The sequence below is a fragment of the Notamacropus eugenii genome, chromosome 5 (genome assembly GCF_028372415.1).
Source record: "Notamacropus eugenii isolate mMacEug1 chromosome 5, mMacEug1.pri_v2, whole genome shotgun sequence".
Lineage (NCBI taxonomy): Eukaryota > Metazoa > Chordata > Mammalia > Diprotodontia > Macropodidae > Notamacropus > Notamacropus eugenii.
Window position 1 is genome coordinate 4506164 of NC_092876.1, and position 17334 is coordinate 4523497.

General features: G+C 44.5%; 1 protein-coding gene and 1 long non-coding RNA gene across 2 annotated transcripts in view; one reads left to right on the plus strand and one right to left on the minus strand.

Moving 5' to 3' along the window:
• The window catches only part of LOC140504822 (uncharacterized), a 61077-nt gene that overhangs the window by 31399 nt on the left and 12344 nt on the right, over window positions 1-17334 (plus strand). Inside the window, exons 7-13 of the mRNA XM_072610174.1 lie at window positions 4344-4527; window positions 4960-5095; window positions 5233-5424; window positions 6167-6233; window positions 6522-6623; window positions 8211-8293; window positions 16700-16826. Of these exons, the coding sequence (XP_072466275.1) occupies window positions 4344-4527; window positions 4960-5095; window positions 5233-5424; window positions 6167-6233; window positions 6522-6623; window positions 8211-8293; window positions 16700-16826 (891 nt within the window). The remainder of the gene's footprint in view (window positions 1-4343; window positions 4528-4959; window positions 5096-5232; window positions 5425-6166; window positions 6234-6521; window positions 6624-8210; window positions 8294-16699; window positions 16827-17334) is intronic.
• On the minus strand, window positions 1045-5086 carry LOC140508193 (uncharacterized). The gene is made up of 2 exons (XR_011968325.1): window positions 4936-5086; window positions 1045-4555 (listed from the first exon to the last, which is right to left on the minus strand). It is a non-coding gene; the product is annotated as an uncharacterized lncRNA (long non-coding RNA).

Genomic DNA, 17334 nt, shown 5'->3' on the forward strand with positions numbered 1-17334 from the left:
GGAGGTAGAGAGCCCTTTGAGTTTGATGGATTAAGGAAGGATTGTGGAGAAGGTCCTTGTGAGCTGAAACCTGAAGGAAGAGAAAGGCTTCTGAAAGGTGAGGTGAGGAGAGTATTCTTGTAACAAATGGACTCTACAAATCCAGACACAAGCAAGAGAGAAGGCAAACTCAGGAATGATAACATTTACTTAGTCGAAGAGAAAAGCATTTTGAATAAAAACATACCAGTCTACCCATGAACCTGGATCACAGTCTCCCACTAATTCATACGGTGACTGTGGAGAAGAACACACCCAAACATAGAAGGGGGGCCCATAAATAGGGAAGTCTACGTAACTCACAGCTCTGGAGGGCAACTCACAACTATACCTTTGAATTTTTTAGACAACAATTGGTATCCCCCATCATCTTCTGGGCAAAACCAGCACTCTGCTATCTGCCACCCTTCTGGTTCTCACAGACCTTCTGCCAGGCAAAGCAATAGAAATATACAATCTACTTTCCATCAGATGGATTTCTGTCAAAATCTTTCCATCTCCTGGGAAATGGCACCTTGTGTCTCCCATCTCTTGTTGGCCATCTTCCATCTATCCCAAATCAATGAGTTCCACCTATGCCAGCTCAGTCTCCAAATGGGAGGTGGAGAACCTCTGGTGCAAAGAGGAGCCACCCCTCCCTTTGACAGTAGGACACCCTTCCCCTGCTGCCTCTGTCCCTTGAAGGAAGAGGAAGAGGACAGTCATTGGGGAATAGGACTTCCTTCTCCTGCTATGCCCTTTCCTATCTCATCTCTGCCCTTTGGACAGAAGAAGTAGTGAAGCAGAGCCTCCCATCTGATCCTGTGTTTTTCATCTCATACCACACTCGCTTCTAGTCCAATACAACCTCTATGGGGAAGACTATTGCCCTCCACTTAATAATCAACCTCCTCACCTGGTTATAACCTTCATATCCCAGTGATTCTCAACTCCTGTAGGTCACCATATGAACCCTATCCCATTGCTCCTGAAATGGATGGACTGAGAAACAAGCACAGGCAAGAGTGAATTGGGAATTTTGAGAGCATCTTTATTAGCCAGGCCGGCGGCTGTCTCATGGAAAAACCCAGAGGAGGCAGCCCCGAACTAAGGTATGTGTGTGCCTTTTAAGCATTTCAGCACTTCCTGGTACAGCCTTGCGGTTTCAACAGCAAACATATCTCACAGAACAGTTTTGACAGGGGCCCAAGTTGCTGCTAGGCAAGGGGGCACAACAGAAAGTGGCTACTAGGCAAAGGGGGGGCCCAACCCTGCCTAGAAACTCAACAGACATTTCTCAAGCCAGGGGCTTTGGGGGGAGGGGGGGAATAATGTCCACTTCACTCCCATTACCTGATTCCATATTCCCATTGCCCTCAAATCTGTTACCCCAAAGTTCAAGCCTAACTCCACCTACATTTTCCACTTGCCCTCTGAAATGCCTATTCCATAGGCAAGTTGCTCTCCTTCATGTGAAATCTTTACCTTTCTCACTCCCATCATATATTAGTGTTTACTGAAAACTGGATCCCCTGATTGTTGTGGTTTGGTTGCTGGGAACTCCGAAATGCAAGGGTACAGGAGGGTCTGTCTCAAAAGAGTAAAACTACATGAGCTTTCTTTCAGTCAAGGTACAAGGTTTTATTATAACACCAGCTAGGTGAGGAAGATTCCTAGTAAATCTGCAATATTTTGAGGCCAATAGAAGCCAGGGAAATTCTAAGAATCCAAGCAATTTAATGGGCTAATATTGGTACTTATATACAAGAAAAGATGGAGAAGATTTGGGTGGGATTAAGGAGTGGCTAGTAGCCTGGGGTGGGCCAAGTGCAGACAATGAAAGGAGTTAAGTGGTTGGAGAGCCGCAATGAAATGGAAGTTTAAAGGATTGTTGGAGTATCTAGGTGGGCTGTGATGGACCAGATTGGATGTGAAAATTTGGAGTAACTACTCCAAATACTCACGTAGACTATCTGTGCCCAATCTGTGGCATAACATTCCAAGTTCCTATTGGTCTGATCAGCCACAGTCATACACACTTAAACTTCACTTTATCACAGTGATGTCATTTTGGTCCTCTTTGAGAATGAAGGACAACAACAACCAACCAACCAATGGACTAGATGCTTCAGTTGAGATGCTAGGGACTTGGTTGTGTGTGGGGAAGTTCAGGGGCTGGGTTGCTTTCAAAGATATGGTCTTCTTATTTTGTGGGTCCAGGTTCCATCACCCCATCTGTTGACACAGTCTTCCTGTACTGGCTGCACCTTCACTCATTCCCTTCAGTAGGGGAGTTGAAATACTCCTTGCTCTTACTCTTAGGTTCTGCCTCCATTACTCAGTACCCTTTCCTCCTTTGTGGTTCATGCTATTCACATCTCCCACCCAATTTAAATCCTGGTAGTTGTTTTCTATAGACTCCCAGGTCACTCATCTTCTTTTCTTAATGAGTTTGGTACATGGTTCACAATTTTTCCCTTCTCCTTCTGGGGGACTGCCACATACATGTTGACTCTCCCTCCAACAATCTAATAACTCACTTCTTCAACTGCCTCTCCTCTCATAAGCTATTGCTCTACCCACTTCAGCCACACACAAAATGGACATACTCTTGATCTTGTCATCATCCATAAATGCACCACCTCTATGTTCAAGAATTCTGAAATCTTACATGACCATAATCTACTGGCTTTTCACCTCTCTCTCTGCCTTCCCTTATATAAAATTACTCTTCATCCACACTGTGATCTCCAATCCCTTGGGTGGGGAACCTGTGGCCTTGAAGCCACATGTGGCCTCCTAGGTCCTTGGGTTCAGCCTTCTGAGTCCAGGACTAAGTTGGTTTATCTACCTCCACTGAAATATCTTAGATGAAGCCTACCTTTAATGAGCAAGAACTTGATAAATACAGAGAATCAGGGAAAACTTACATAGATGACTCCAGTTGAAGCAAGTAAGAAAAAATATAGCAAACAAAACACAACATCTATGACAATGTAAATGGGGGAAGAGGGGGTAGAATTAGCCATAAAACAATGAAAACTGAATTTTTCTTACTACACAGTAAAACTCCATGTCATTTATCACAAGAATCAATGTGTTTCAGACATTCCACAAAGGATAAGCATCTACTTTGTTTTCAGTTCTTTGCTACCACCAACATGGCTTCTGTTAATATTTTGTTATATGTCTAGTGTCCTCCTTGGGTATGTTTAGCAGTAGAATCTCTGGGTCAAAGATTACGGATAGTCACTTTATTTGTATAATTTGTAACTTTTCCAGGATGATGGTATCAATCGACGAACTCCACATAAAATGTAGTAATAACGTGCCTGTCTTTGCACAAGTTCTCCCACATGGTTCCAGTTTTTTGTCAAGTTTGCCCATTGGTAGGGTATAAGGTGAAACCTGGATATTTGGATTTCTTTTCTTACCAGTGATTTAGAATCTCCTTTCACATGGTTGTTAATGGTTTGCAATTCTTTAAAGAACCCTCTGTCATGGCTAATATGGAAATGTTTTACATGATTTCCCATGTATAACTGATACCATATTTCTTTCCTTCTCAGTGGGTGAGGGAGGGGCAGAAGGGAGAGAATTTGGAACTCAACATTTGTTTTAAATGAATGTTAAATACAAATAAATAAAAACAATTATGGAAAATAAATAAAATCAATCAATCAAAGAAAAATGGTTTATATCCTTTAACTATTTGTCTACTGGGAAATGGCTTTTGGCAGGGCAAGAAATACTAGTGGCTCTACCTTTGACAGAGGCAGCTCCAGCAGTGATTTGAATGCAAGTCGTCATCACTTAAGTTTATACTATCTGTATCTGCTCGATTTGTTGTGTCCCCAATTCCTCATCTATTTCCTCTTCCTGTCTATGTGGTCTGTAACATCCATCCTCCATTGAAAACATCGCTCTGCTCCTTACTCCTTTGGCCTTCGCTCATATACTCTCCATCATGCTTGCCCTCTCTGTTGACTGGATTTCCTCCCATGAATATACGTCCTTACTACACAGAACTGCCCTTCCTTCTCCCTTTACCCACTCTGTTTCTTTTCAACAAGCAGCCTCTATCCACTGTCCTCTCATTGGCTTCATTTCACCCAGGCTCGGAGAGTTCTGCCTTCTTCCATGAGGACCCTGGTTCTCCTTTTTGCCTTACTTTTGGCACTGGGGGTCATGGTGGTACGAGCGGTTCCTTTCCTGGGCTTTCCTGGGTGCCCCCGCTGCTCTCACCGATATCTGTGGCTAATCTGTACGACCTGTGGGCATCTGCCTGGGCCGACTTCTCCTGCCTCCTCCTCCTTCCTTTAAAGTCTTTTTTGGAGCCAAGGGCCTTCATCGTCTGCTGGGGAATAAGGCTCCAAATGGTCGGATCTCCCCCGCAGTCACGTCCAGATCGAAGGGACCTCCCCAGGCACTGGTCACTCTCCACAAGCGCAGCCCACCTCCGTCCTTGCTCGGGCTCCCTCCATCCCGGACCCTCGGCGCCTGCACACAGTAGGAGCTTCGTAGAGGCTGCTTCTCCCTAGGCACCAAAGAATGGGGGGCTGCGGTGGGAATGCGGGGACTCCTGCGGGGCTGGCGGGGCAAGGCCTGGCAGACCCACCCACGGAGACCAGAGCTCGTACCCCGCCAAACCAACATCCCTTTTCAGTTAGAGAGCACAAGCTCGGGGGGGCGGGGGAGGAGCCGAGCGCATGCGCACTCAGACTCAACGACTTTCCTCTACCCGAATGTAGCCCAGTGAGAAAGGCTTGACTTCAAAGTGCGCACGCGCCAAACATCATCTTTTCACCCCACCCCCAGCCACGAGTGACGTGACTTATCCTTGCTCGGAACGGGAGGTCTCTCACCGCCCAACGCCAGCGCATGCGCACAGAAATCCCTTCTCCCCGGACTGCCCACCTCCAGAACACTCTCGCTTCCCAGAAGCCTCGCTGGCCTGACCTTCGTCCGTGGGGGTGGTGAGGACAGCAGGCTTCGGTGGTCAGCAGGGGAGGCCCAGGTACGTCCTTCTCCGTCCCTGCGGACGGGCGTGAGCGTGCGTGTGACCTCCTGTGTGTCAGTGAGCATGCGTGCGTGTGCGTGCGTGACAAGCAGGAGGGGGCGCTCCCCGCGGGGGTCACGGCCCAGGCAAAGGCAGGCCCGTGTCTTTTCCTAGCCTAGCCTCCTTCTGCTGGGGAGGGGAGCCTGGCCTCACAGGGAGCTCCCGTGGACGCTGTGAGCACAAAGGCACAGGAGGAGGCCCAGGGGCAGGATGAGAAGCCAGCTCCTCCAAGACCCAGCCCCGTGTTCTGGACCCTGGATGTGCTTGAGGCCTCCATCGGGTCTGCAGCAGACTGCCTTCTGCCTCCTGTTCAGCCGCAGCTTGACCTCCTCTCCTTGGGACCCTGGGTGGGCCGTGGCCTCCTGCCATCTGCCTCTTTATGCCCTTTCTGCGTTTGCCAACACACAGGGACGTCGGAGGTCTCGAGTTCGTGTCCTCTCTTTTCTGGGTTGTGGCTGCCTTGAATTTCCGGGCATGGACATGGCACGCCCTCTGTCCAGATGAAGCCGCTGTGGTCAGGGTGGCCAGTAGGAAGAAGCAACTTTTTCCATGCCCCTGCCTTCTCACCTTGAAAGAGCTTCTTGCTGCACTTGTGAGATGCTCCGTCAAAAACCCCTCCTTCTGTCCCTTGTCAAGTACACGCTCACGCTCACGGGCCTTGGGGGAGCGAGTTGTTTATTGGGAAGGAATCTGTTTAAGTTAAGTATTGTCCATCTCGGAACAGAAGCCCAGTTGGCCATGGTGGCAGACAGCTGAGGAGCAGTCCTCCTTAGGCAGATCTCCAATACCTTGGACTGTCCCTGGCCCTGCTCCTTAAGGAAAGTGGCTGTAGAAAATGGAATGGATAGAGAGGATTAAAGCTGGGGCAAGTGGTCAGCACCTTGGACAGCTTCTTAGTGCAAGTGGCACTATTGTATTGGATAGAGATGATTGAGTCTAGGTGGGGAGAGTCAGAACCTTGGACAGCGCCTGACCCAGGTCTTTAATGAAAATGACTGTATAGGATTGAATGGAGATGACCGAGGCTGGAGGCAGATGGTCAGCACCTTGGACAGCCACCTAGGACATGTGGCCCTTTGGATTGAATAGATAGAGATGATTGAGGATGAAGGTCGCACAAACATGGCTGTTGTGCCCCTAGAGATGGAGGCAGTTTGTAAGTGTAGAGAGAGAGAACACAGCCCAGGCCAGAACCTTGGAGTGTGGGGAGTAAGCAACACTTTCTCAACCATGCAGATGTCTGCTGTAGCCTTTGTCTCTCTCCTCACCTCCAGTCTGGCATCTCATACCTAGGAAACCTATGCTCAACACCTGCAGGAGTTCTCTAAGGCATTCAGGAGAAATGCAAAGAAAGCCCTCTGGTGGCATTTCCCTGGCAGACTCCAGACTGCTCTTTCCACCCCTACCCACATGACTGGGCATTCCCTTTGTGTCTCTGATCTAGCTACTTGTAACTGGGTATCCTGTGTCCCTCAATGGAATGGAAGACCCTCCAGGACAGGAATCCATCTCATTTTTGTCTTCATGACCCTGCAGATCTCACACAGTAGGTACTTAATAAATACTTCCAAACTGGTTCTTCCATTAGGAGCACTCTTATTGGTACCAGCAAAGCCAGATAGAGTATCATCCCTGAAACCAAAGGATGGCCCGATATCTAGGAGGAGGGAGGGTTTGTCATTGCTAGAACCTGTGGAGAATCATCAGGGTGAGGCAATGGATGGAGTCTTGGAACTAGAATTAGGAAGGCCTGAGTTCAAATGTGAACTCAGACACTTCTTCCCTGTGTGACTCTGGGCAAGTCACTTCACCTGAGTTTGCCTCGGTTTCCTGAACTGTAATCTGGGGGTGAAAAGAGCCCCTTCCTCCCAGGGTTGTTCTGGAGAATAGATGACATCATATTTGTCAAGCACTTGGCACAGTCCCTGGCTTAATCTATGCTTATTCCCTTCCCCTTTTCCCCTGGAGAAGTGAGAAGAGACCATTGGACTTAGTTATCTGCACAGAACTTGAGTTCAGGTTGTGGTGAGAGTTGGAGTCAGGACCCAGGTTTGCCAAGGATCCCAAAGTAAGTGGGAGGAAATGTAGACGGATCACCCCTTCTAGAAGGCAGACTGCGAAAAGGAAGAGAAATGCAAGGCAATCTGATGAGGGCTTGGTAGGCACAATTCATAATAGGGACAAGGGAGACCAAGGCATGTTGGTGGCAGCAGGGAAGGAGTCAGTGGAGAAACTAAGACTGAAGCGTAATGTTCACTAGTCATCCCAGCCAGATGAATGGGGACCTCAGCATTACACTCATTTTGCCTATGGGGCTGGTGAAATATCACTAAGACCCAGGTCTTCCCTCCCCTCACCTCCCTGCCAGCACTCACTCTCACCACATCTGTAGAGCAGCCAGAAGACAGCCCTTCACTTATTCCTCTTTTGAAAAAATGGAAGAAATCAAAGAAAATTCAAGAGTGTATGAAGTCAAGACCACTCTCCCTCACCAATGAGGGCCAGGGCCATACCCAGTTCCTGGACTCATTGCACTGCCCTGATTTTCAATCCTCCCTTCTTTTCTCCCTTCTTCATTGCCTTCTCTGTCTTCCATCCCTCAAAGGAGGAGGCCTCTAACACTTAGCCTAGGACCTTCCCTCTATACCAGGGCTTCTTAGCCTGGAGTCCATGGTCTTTTAAAAATTATGCATTTTGTTAACTGTCCTTCATAGGCTTCCCCAGACTGACTGGCAGCCCAGGGGCCCTAAGACACATACAGTGTTAAGAAATCCTACTCTCCACTCTTCTCTGTGGGGATCTCCTTCCCCTCCATGTCTGAGTTATCACTTCTCTGCAGGTGATTTCCCAAGCTGTAACTTCACCTCCAACCTCTTTCCAGAGCTCTCTCACTTAGGAGATTTCAGGGCTCTCTCTTCTGAGTATGTGTGTGTATTTGTATGTGTATGTATGTGTGTGTGCATACATGTATTGTGCATATGTGCATGTACGTAAGTGTGTGTATGCACCCATGAACATGTGCACCTGCTCCCTGGGTGATAGAGGACTTTTACCTGCTGTCAGTGGGGTCTTGCAGAATTGGTTCAAAGACTGAAAAGCCAGCTCCCAACTTCCTTCCTCTCTCTTTCCTCAGGCCTGATGTCTCTTGATTGCGTCCAAGCAAAGAGCCCAGAGGAGGATGGAGCATCCACCAGGGGTCTGTTGGCCCTAGGAGAGGTCAGTTGGGGTCTCCCCTCTCACCAGGACATCCTCATTGCCATGGCCAGGCTGCCATGCTGAGGTTCTTGTACTTGGCAGTCAGTGAGGAGAACTAGCTGCTGACTGGCTGGATTTGACCCCTGGCTGTGAGTATACCCCTGAGGCCCCCTCCCTGGCTCTGGTAGTGAGGGAAGGTACTTGTAGGTCATCCAGTCTAACTCTCCCAGTTCATTCTGGAACCTGAAGCCAGGCAGGGAGAGTCACTTACCCAGCTTTTCTGTTTAGGAATGTCTGATTCCAGGAGGGGTGGCCAGTCCTCCCCAGTAACAGATACCATAAACAGTCTTTCATTTTCTAGCTAGGAATAAGATTATTTAGAGTCAGACTGCAGGCGTATTGAGCGAGGTCAGAATGTCCTAAATGAATTTGTGCATTACAGTATTCTAGATTTGCTTTTTTATCAAGCTCTATAAAGTATCCTCTTGGTAACTGGATTAATATAGCATTAAATGTATAAATTAGTTGTGGTAGGACAGTAGAACCTCAGTTTACAAATTTAATTCGTTCCAAGATTCTGGTCATCATGCAATTTGTTTATATTGCAAAGTGAATTTTCCCATAGGAAATAATGTAAAGTGAAATGATCGGTACCACATCCCCAAAAGTATTCATGTAAAAATCATTATTTATAATTTTAAGAAAGGACTTATTTTCATCTGTCAAGATGATCATGTGGTTTGAGACATTTAGAGTTTTAATATGATTAATTATGCTGATTATTTTCATCATGTTGAAGCATTCCTGCATCCCTGATATAAATCCAACTTGAGCATAACAAATGATTTCCTGGATAAATTGCTGTAATCTGTTTCATAGGATTTTGTTTAAAATTGTTGAGTTAATATTTATAAATGATGTTGGCCTGTTTTCTTTCCTTGTTTTAACTTTCCCTGGTTTAAGTATTCATACTATATTTGTCTCAAAACAAAAAAAGGATTAGGGTAGGGTTCTTTGTTTCTCTGTTTTTGAGAATAATTTGTAAGTTATGGTTACTAACTATTCCTTAAAAATTTGATGAAATTCTGCTATGAATCCATCAGAACCAGGCTTTTTTGGAAGTTCCTTTATAGCTAGAACTGTTAACTTTTCTGAGATTGGGTTGTTGAAGATCTCTAGATGGTCTTCTGATAGTGTGAATATTTTGTATTTTTGAAAATATTTCCATATTTCTTTTGTGTTCTCTGTTTTGTTAACATCTTTGTTATTGTTCAGTTGTTTTTGGTTGTATCTGACTTTTCATGAACCCATTTGGGGTTTTCTAGGCAAACGTACTGGAGTGGTTTGCTCATTTTACAGATGAAGAAACTGAGGCAAACAGAATTGAGTGACTTGCCCAGGGTCGCACAACTAGGGAGGGTTTGAGACCAGATTTGAACTCAGATTTGAACTCCTGACTCAGGGCCCAGCACTCTATCCACCATACCACATGGCTGCCCTTTGTTAGCATAACTATACATAATATACTCAGCTTCTTAAAATTTCCTTTTGTTTTCCTGTGATTTCACCTTGCTCATTTGCTATTCCATTGATTTTATTTTGTGCTCTCTTCTTTCTAATCAAATTAACTAAGAATTTGTCAATTTTATTAGTCTTTTCAAGAAACCAGCTTTTCGTTTTAGTTTGGTCATTTCTGGTGTGAGGTATGGAGGTATGTTTGTTTCAAATGTATCTCCTCTAATTTTTAGTATCTCCTCTCTCGTGCTTATTTTAGGTTTATTTGTTAATTCTCTGATTTTTTAAAGTGCACGTTCAGTTCATGAGTTTTCTTTTTCTTTTTCTCTTTTGCTAATGTATGAATGTAAGGCTAGGATTTTTCCTGAGGTCTCTTTTAGCTGCATCTCAGAAACTTGGGAATGTTGCTTCATGTTTCTCATTTTCTTTTACATAGTTATTCATTGTTTCTTTGGTTTCTTCTTTTAAAATTTTTTTCATTTATTTATTTTGAACATTCATTTAACAAAATTTTCAGTTCCAAATTCTCTCCCTCCTTACAGCCCACCCACTGAGAAGGCAGGCAATATGATACTGGTTGTACATGTGATGTCACACAAAAAAATTCTGTTTTACCTGTGTTGCAAAAAGAAAATTTAAAGGCAAGAAAAATAAAGTGTAAAACAGTTTCCTTCTATCTGCACTGAGTTCATCAGTTCTTTTTCTGGAGAAGGATACCATATTTCTTTATGAATCCTTTGTAGTTGTGTTGATCAGAATAAACACAGCTTTCACATTTGATCATCATTACAATATTGATACTGTGCACAGTGTTCTCCTGGCTGTGCTCACTTCTCTGTGCATCAGTTCATATACGTCTTACCACATTCTTCCAAAACCAACCTGCCTGTCATTTCTTATGGCCTAATAATATTCCATCACAATCTATGATTTGTTCTTCAGTCTGCTCATTATTTAAGAATTCATGGTTGATTCTCCATTTGGTTCTGTATGTTTTGTTTTTGATCCCTAAACCAATTTATATTCTGATTACATTATGGTATGAAGGATATATTGACTCTTTCTGCCTTTTTACATGTGTTTGCAATATCTTTGTGCTTTAGTACATGGTTATATTTTGTAAAAAGTCCATATAGTTAAGTGAAATATGTATGTTCTCATGCTGTCCTACTTAGAAGACACCAAAAATCTTCTAATTCTAGTTTCTCTAGAATTTTATTTGCTTCCATTTTTTCCTTTTTGTTCATCATTCAGTTAGACTTATCCCAAACCGATAGAAGGATGTTGCAGTCTCCTATCACTGTTGTATTACTGTCTGTGCCTTATTGAAGCTCTGATAATGTTAGCTTCATGAACTTGGATGCCAAGGCGTTTGGAGCATATAATTTTGTTAGCAATGTTGGTTTATTGTCTGTGGTTCCTTTCAGCATGAAATAGTTTATTTGTTTATCCTTTTTTATTTTTAAAAGGTTTATTTTTGCTTTGGCTGCTAGCATGATAGTATCTCCTGTTCTTTTGGAGTCACCTGATTCATAGTAAATTTTTTTTCCATCTCCTCCAGTTTTATTTTGCATATGTCTTTGTTTTTTAAATGCAGTTCTTTTAAACAGTAGATTTTGAGTTTTGTTTTCTTATCTAATCTTTCATTCTTTTTTTGTTTTACTATTGGATTGCTTAATTCATTTACATTTTAAGTTGTAAGTTAGGTTCTCGTTTTCTTTCATCTATCTCCAAGACTGGGTATTTTTCAAGTTTTGATTTTTACCCCCTAGTCTGCTGTAAACAAAATATATTGTTCCTTCAGTTACTTTACTTCTGTCTTTTTTTTTAAGTGGCCCTGTTTCCTAACTCCTTTCCCCTTACCCCTGATGGCCCTTCTTATTTGTTTCCCCTTTCCCTTTAGGGTTTGTTGTTTTAGTTTCTCTATCCTACTTTTATATGATTATATATTTCTACCCCCTCTTTTTTCTCTCTGTCAGGTAGATGCCCCCTTCCTCCTTGCTCCTTCAGCTTGTCTTGTTCAGTAGTTCTTTTCACTTCACCTTTTGCACCTCTTCAAAAAAAGATTTCTTTCACTCCCTTCATTATACATCTTCTCTTTCCCCCTTTCTCAGATTCATGACCCCTATAATCCTCTGGTTTCTCTCTTTTCTCTGTGGTCGTCTGTCAACCTGAAAGTTTGGTGAAAAAAGTCAAACAGGCTAAATGCATATTGTTTATTCCCTTAAAGCTAGCAGTTACATGATCATGGAGCCAGAAAAACTTCTTTTTGAAGCATTCTTCTCCTCATTGGCTTTTTGAACCTCTTTTGCCAATTGAGTTAGCCTATTTTTCAAGGTGTTATTTTGTTCAGCATTTTTTTGGGTCTCCTTTAGCAAGGTGTTGACCTGCTTTTCATGCTTTTCTTGCATCTCTCTCATTTCTCTTCCCAGTTTTTCCTCCACCTCTCTTACTTGATTTTCAAAATCCTTTTTGAGCTCTTCCATGGCCTGAGCCCATGGTATGTTTATTTTGGATGTGTGGGATACAGAAGCCTTGACTTCTGTGTCTTTCCCTGATGGTAAGCATTGCTCTTCCTCATCTGAAAGGAAGGGAGGAATTATCTGTTCACCAAGAAAGTAACCTTCTATAGTCTTATTTTTTTTCCCTTTTCTGGGCATTTTCCCAGCCAGTGACTTGACTTATGAGTCTTCTTTCCACTCCCACCATGCCCCCAGATCCACCCAGCCAGTGCTTGGGGTCTGAGATTCAAATGCTGTTTCCCAGCCTCAGGGCTTTGGGGGGGGGAGGGGGGGAGGGGAGGGGGGGTGCTATTCAGTGTGAGATTAAATTCAGGTGCTCAGGTGGGGGCAGGGCTGCCTCACGGGGCTCAGTTCCCTCAGGGGGTTTATGCAGAGACCTTCAACCATGGATCCTAGTTCCTGCCTGCTTGGGGAGCCCCTGTCTGCCGCAGCCCCTGCTGCTGCCTCCTGAGGGGGCCTGAGTTATAGAGATACCCCACTCCCCTCTTGACTAGCCAAAGAGACCCTCTCACCAACCCTTGTCACCTGTGGGTGGAGGGACCTGCGCAGCTGCTGGAGATTCTGTCCCTGAAACCTGCTCAGATCTGCTCCCCTCAGTGCCTGGCGGCCAAGTCAGGGCTGGGCTCCGCTCCGGGTCCGGGGCGCGACAGACCTTTCGAGTCAGGTTTTCAGGTCTCTCTGGAACAGAAATCTCATCCACTCCGTTGTTCTGTGGCTTCTGCTACTCCAGAATTTGTTGGGAGTTCTTCTTTACAGATATTTTATGGGCTGTGGGTTCGGAGCTAGCATATGTGTGTCTTTCTACTCCGCCATCTTGGCTCCTCCCCCCCAGAAAAACTTCTGACTGACTATTACAGGAATGACCAGGCTTAAATCTGTTTTAGGACAATCCAGGGGTGTGTGTGTCCTTCAAATTTATGGTCTCCATGAGTAATTAACTATAACATGAGAAAGGAATTTCTCAATTGCATAGGTTGTAAATACAATAAGATAACAAAGTTGACAAAGTTTCAGCTGAAATTATGACCCAGGGTATCTGTGTTTTCTTTACCATTAACATGCCATAACATAGTATATGTCCACAAAATATTAAGATAAGGAAAAAGTCCCATTATTCAAGATAGTGTCTTGGGTTAAGGGTCTCATAAAGTATGCCTCATCTGGCCTTGTTGATATAGGAAGAGGTATTCTCTGAGTTTACTTTAGAGAACAAAGAGACTGTTAGGTCCAGGCTCTTCTTCTGATTGATTAATTCAAGCCCTGGCCCTTATTAAAGTCCAAAATTTATATTAAATGATTATCACATCTCATCAGTGTTTCCAAAGCATCCATCCTAGGCCATGTCTTATTGGCACTTTCTGCCACTGCCTGGAAGAACTTCCCCCAGGGATCTCCTTTTCTACTCACAGAACAAGTCACTTACTGTAGGCATCAAAGAAGACTTTGTCCGCTGGTTAGGTAACTCTACCCACTCTCCAACCCCTGCTCTCTAAGTGACCTTTTTTTTTTCTATGTTTGCTTGGAAATCTCCCTGAGTGGAGCATTCTCCCTCTCCCCAAGGAACCAGTTGCCCCCAGGAGTTCCAGCTCCCCCCTTCCTAGGACAAGTAGACTTTTCAAGCACCAAATCCCCCAGGCCTCATGTAGTACAGAGTCATCCCCTTTCACTTATAGGAGTGATATTCATCAGGGAAACCCCTTCCCACCTCCAGTGTAAGACCTCCTGTTTGTTTCCTTTCCAGTCTTTCTTCTCCTCCTCCTCTGCTCTCTTACAGGCTCTTCTGCTCTTTGCTAACACTTTCTTTGACCCCAGTTCATCACTCCCTCCTCTTTATTCCCCTGCTACCCTTACCCACCTTCATGTACTCCCATGTTGTAAAAATAGTCCCACAAAAGAAGCATTGGTTCACCTTTGGAGGGTATTACCAGGTTTTGTCCACTTCTTCATTGTTGCATCTCCCAGATTCCTGCTTCCATCCTGTGCGCTTGTGTGCATTTAGAAGGAAGTCTCTTCCTGGCTTCTCACTTGTCCTCAGTTGCTGTTGTTTTCCTTGCCTGCTGCATCCATTCATTCTTCCTGCATTTCTGCCTTTTGGGGAGTTCAGAAGCAAATTATCTCTTTAGTCCTGGTTTTCTTTCTAAATAGGTTTCAAACATTTCGTTGAACATCCATCTTTGTCTTATGGTGTGGAGGCAATCAAAATGAGATTTTTTGCTGTTTTTGTTTTAGTATAATCAAATGCCACTGATTGAATCTTACCTTTATCAGTCAAGAGTATTTACTAGGAGTAAAGTACAGAAACAAGAGTTTCTTTAACTGAAAGAAGTATATGTATTTGTATTGTTAATGTGATTAAAGATCTTCCCCCACTCCCCCCATTAATGTGCCTGCCCATTAAGGAGAGTTTGATTAGGGAAGATTTGTAGGAGGGTCCAAGTATCTTTTGTTTTTTTCTATTGAGGCACTGGGTCAAAGGGTTGTGATGCCCTCTGGCTCTAAAAAAGGTATAAATACTCTGAGTTGAGGTTTTACTTTGGGTAAGAAGGTTTGAGTGCCAGATGAGGACTCTGGGAAGCCACTAAGGAGTCCCCTGGCTTTGAGAACCCACTTCGTGCTTCCCTCTCTGGTCACGATGGTCAGACAGTTGGGGTCCAATTGTGTGTTGAATTCAGGCAGAGGAAGCCATATTTGTGGATCTTTTGATTCCTCTGTATGTCTCTGTATTTTCTTTGAAATTTACGGTGCTGACTCCCTGAACTACCTGAATAATGTATGTACTTGGTTGAAGGAGTGACACATGTGCTTGACTAAAGTGACTGTTAACCCCTTGAAAGTTGTTTTCCTTTTATGAATGCAGCTCTAAGAACATGTGATAGCAGACAGCCTTGGGTTTTGGGGTTGGTTTTTATTTTTCTAGAGTCAGTTTGGGAAATCTTTCCATTGGAATTTCATTTTCTATGTTTAGTTCTGGATGGCTCTCTTCTATTATTTCTTTCATTATACTGTTAAGTTTTTTTGTCCTGTTGTGTTCTTCTGGGAGGCTTGTGATCTTGAGCCTGCCTCCACACATCCTCTCTTAATGCGTTGCTTACATGGTGAACATTTTTTCTTTCAGTATTCTTGTTTTTTTCTCCTTCGCTTCTAGATTATCTTTCACTCCTGTGCATTTGTGTTCCTCATTTATCATTATCCCGTTAGTTTCTTTGGAGAGGTTTGCCATGGCAGGTTGAAGGTTTTCTGTCCTTCTAGTTTTGTTGGGCAGGCCAGACATTCTGCCCTCATAGTTCTTATTTTTTCTTTTAAACACTCAGGATCAGGGTGCTGTGACTCCATGTCCTTCTCCAGTTCCACAGATTCCACTGTCTCTTTATTCTGTTGTATTTATTCATGAACCCTGAACTCATTTATTAGATCCAGAGGCCATATTTCCTTCTGTTGTTAGTTTTTCCTGTTGACTTATCTGTTTATGTTCAGCGTCTTTTAGATTTCGTTCTTCCTGATATCTTTGGTACTCTGTCTTCCCTCCCAGTCCCACCTCCTTAATTTCTTTATTGGTCACTTCTGACTCTATGTTTGCTCTGCTTGTGGTTTCCTTGGAGGCTAGATCTCTAAACCTCTCAGCCTCATTCCACTCTGCTCAGACTGATTCTGGGGGGTTAGAATTGGTCCCACGTGAATACTGGGCTCTTTCCCTTGGGCTTGGTGGAATGATCCACAGATCTGCCTGTGTATGGTCTCCTGGCCTGCCGCCTTTCCCTCTCTCTCTGTTTCTTAGTTCTCCAGCACAGCACTGGAAGTCCAGTGCCTGCTTTCTCTGCATGGCAGTTCAGAGTTTTGCCGTGCTGCTTCTTCTTAGTGGCAGCCCCTAGCAGACTTTTGTTCCTATTGGGCTATGACTAAGTTGGCTATTGAGGCTCAAGATAACTTACACAGCCTGCAGCTGGCATCTTCACAGTCCTGGGAAAGGGAGGGGGAACCAGGATGCAAGGGCCTATGCCACATTCTTGGGTCTACTAGTCCAGTTTCATTGCCAGTATTGTGGGAAGTAAGGAAGGAGTCTTGAGTGAGCCTAGGGACATTGATGGTCAGTTTCTGGGTTTGGGGAGTTGTTTTTTACATTGTTTTAGATTTTTGTTGTCCTAAACCATGGAAACAGCTAAAGTAGTTTTTCTTTTTGGTGCATAATTTGTTTTGGGGACATTTGAGAGGTTGGAGGAGTTGGAGAAAATATCTAGCCCACCATCTTAGTGCTCCTGTGACCTGGAAGTCATCCACATCCCCTTTGTGTCTATTACAGGCCCTCCCCCCAGTGCCAGCATTCCCCTTTCTGCCCCCTGGGCTGTGTAAGAATATGGCGCCTGGACCAGCATGAGTGTGTTTGGTGTTTCAGGAAGCAGTGACCTTCAGGGATGTGGCCTTGGACTTCACCTGCGAGGAGTGGGGATGCTTGAGCGCTGCTCAAAGGGAGCTCTACAGAGACGTGATGCTGGAGAACTACAGGAACCTGGTGTCCCTGGGTAAGGTTGCCTCCCCCTGGGAATCGGGGTCTGTGCTGGGGGATTCAGAGCTCATGGATATCAAGCTACAGACTTGTAGGACCCCCTCATTGCCTTAGCTGAGGGGCTTTGGAAATCAAGGGTTCTTGTTGTTTTTTAGGCCCAGAGACAGGGTCTGCCTTCATGTTTCCTGAGCTCTTCTTGGTCAGGGGAATGCCCAAGATGACCCAGTAGAGAGTGCCCTAGGTTGAAGTTACCTTTTTAGTACTGGCAGGGCCATTGGAGGTCATCTACTGCAAACCTTTCATTGTAAATGGGAGAAACTGGCCCCAAAGTTGGGAAGGGATAGGTGCAAGATCACTCTGCAAGGGAATGTTCGAGGAAGACTTGACCTGGGACCTCCATAGTCCCAGTCAATTGGCAGTCAATTAGTCAAACAAACAAATGTACATTTATTAAGTGCCTGCTGTGTACCAGGAATTGTGCTAAGCAGCAGGTATACAGAAAAAGGCAAAAGACAGTCTCTGCT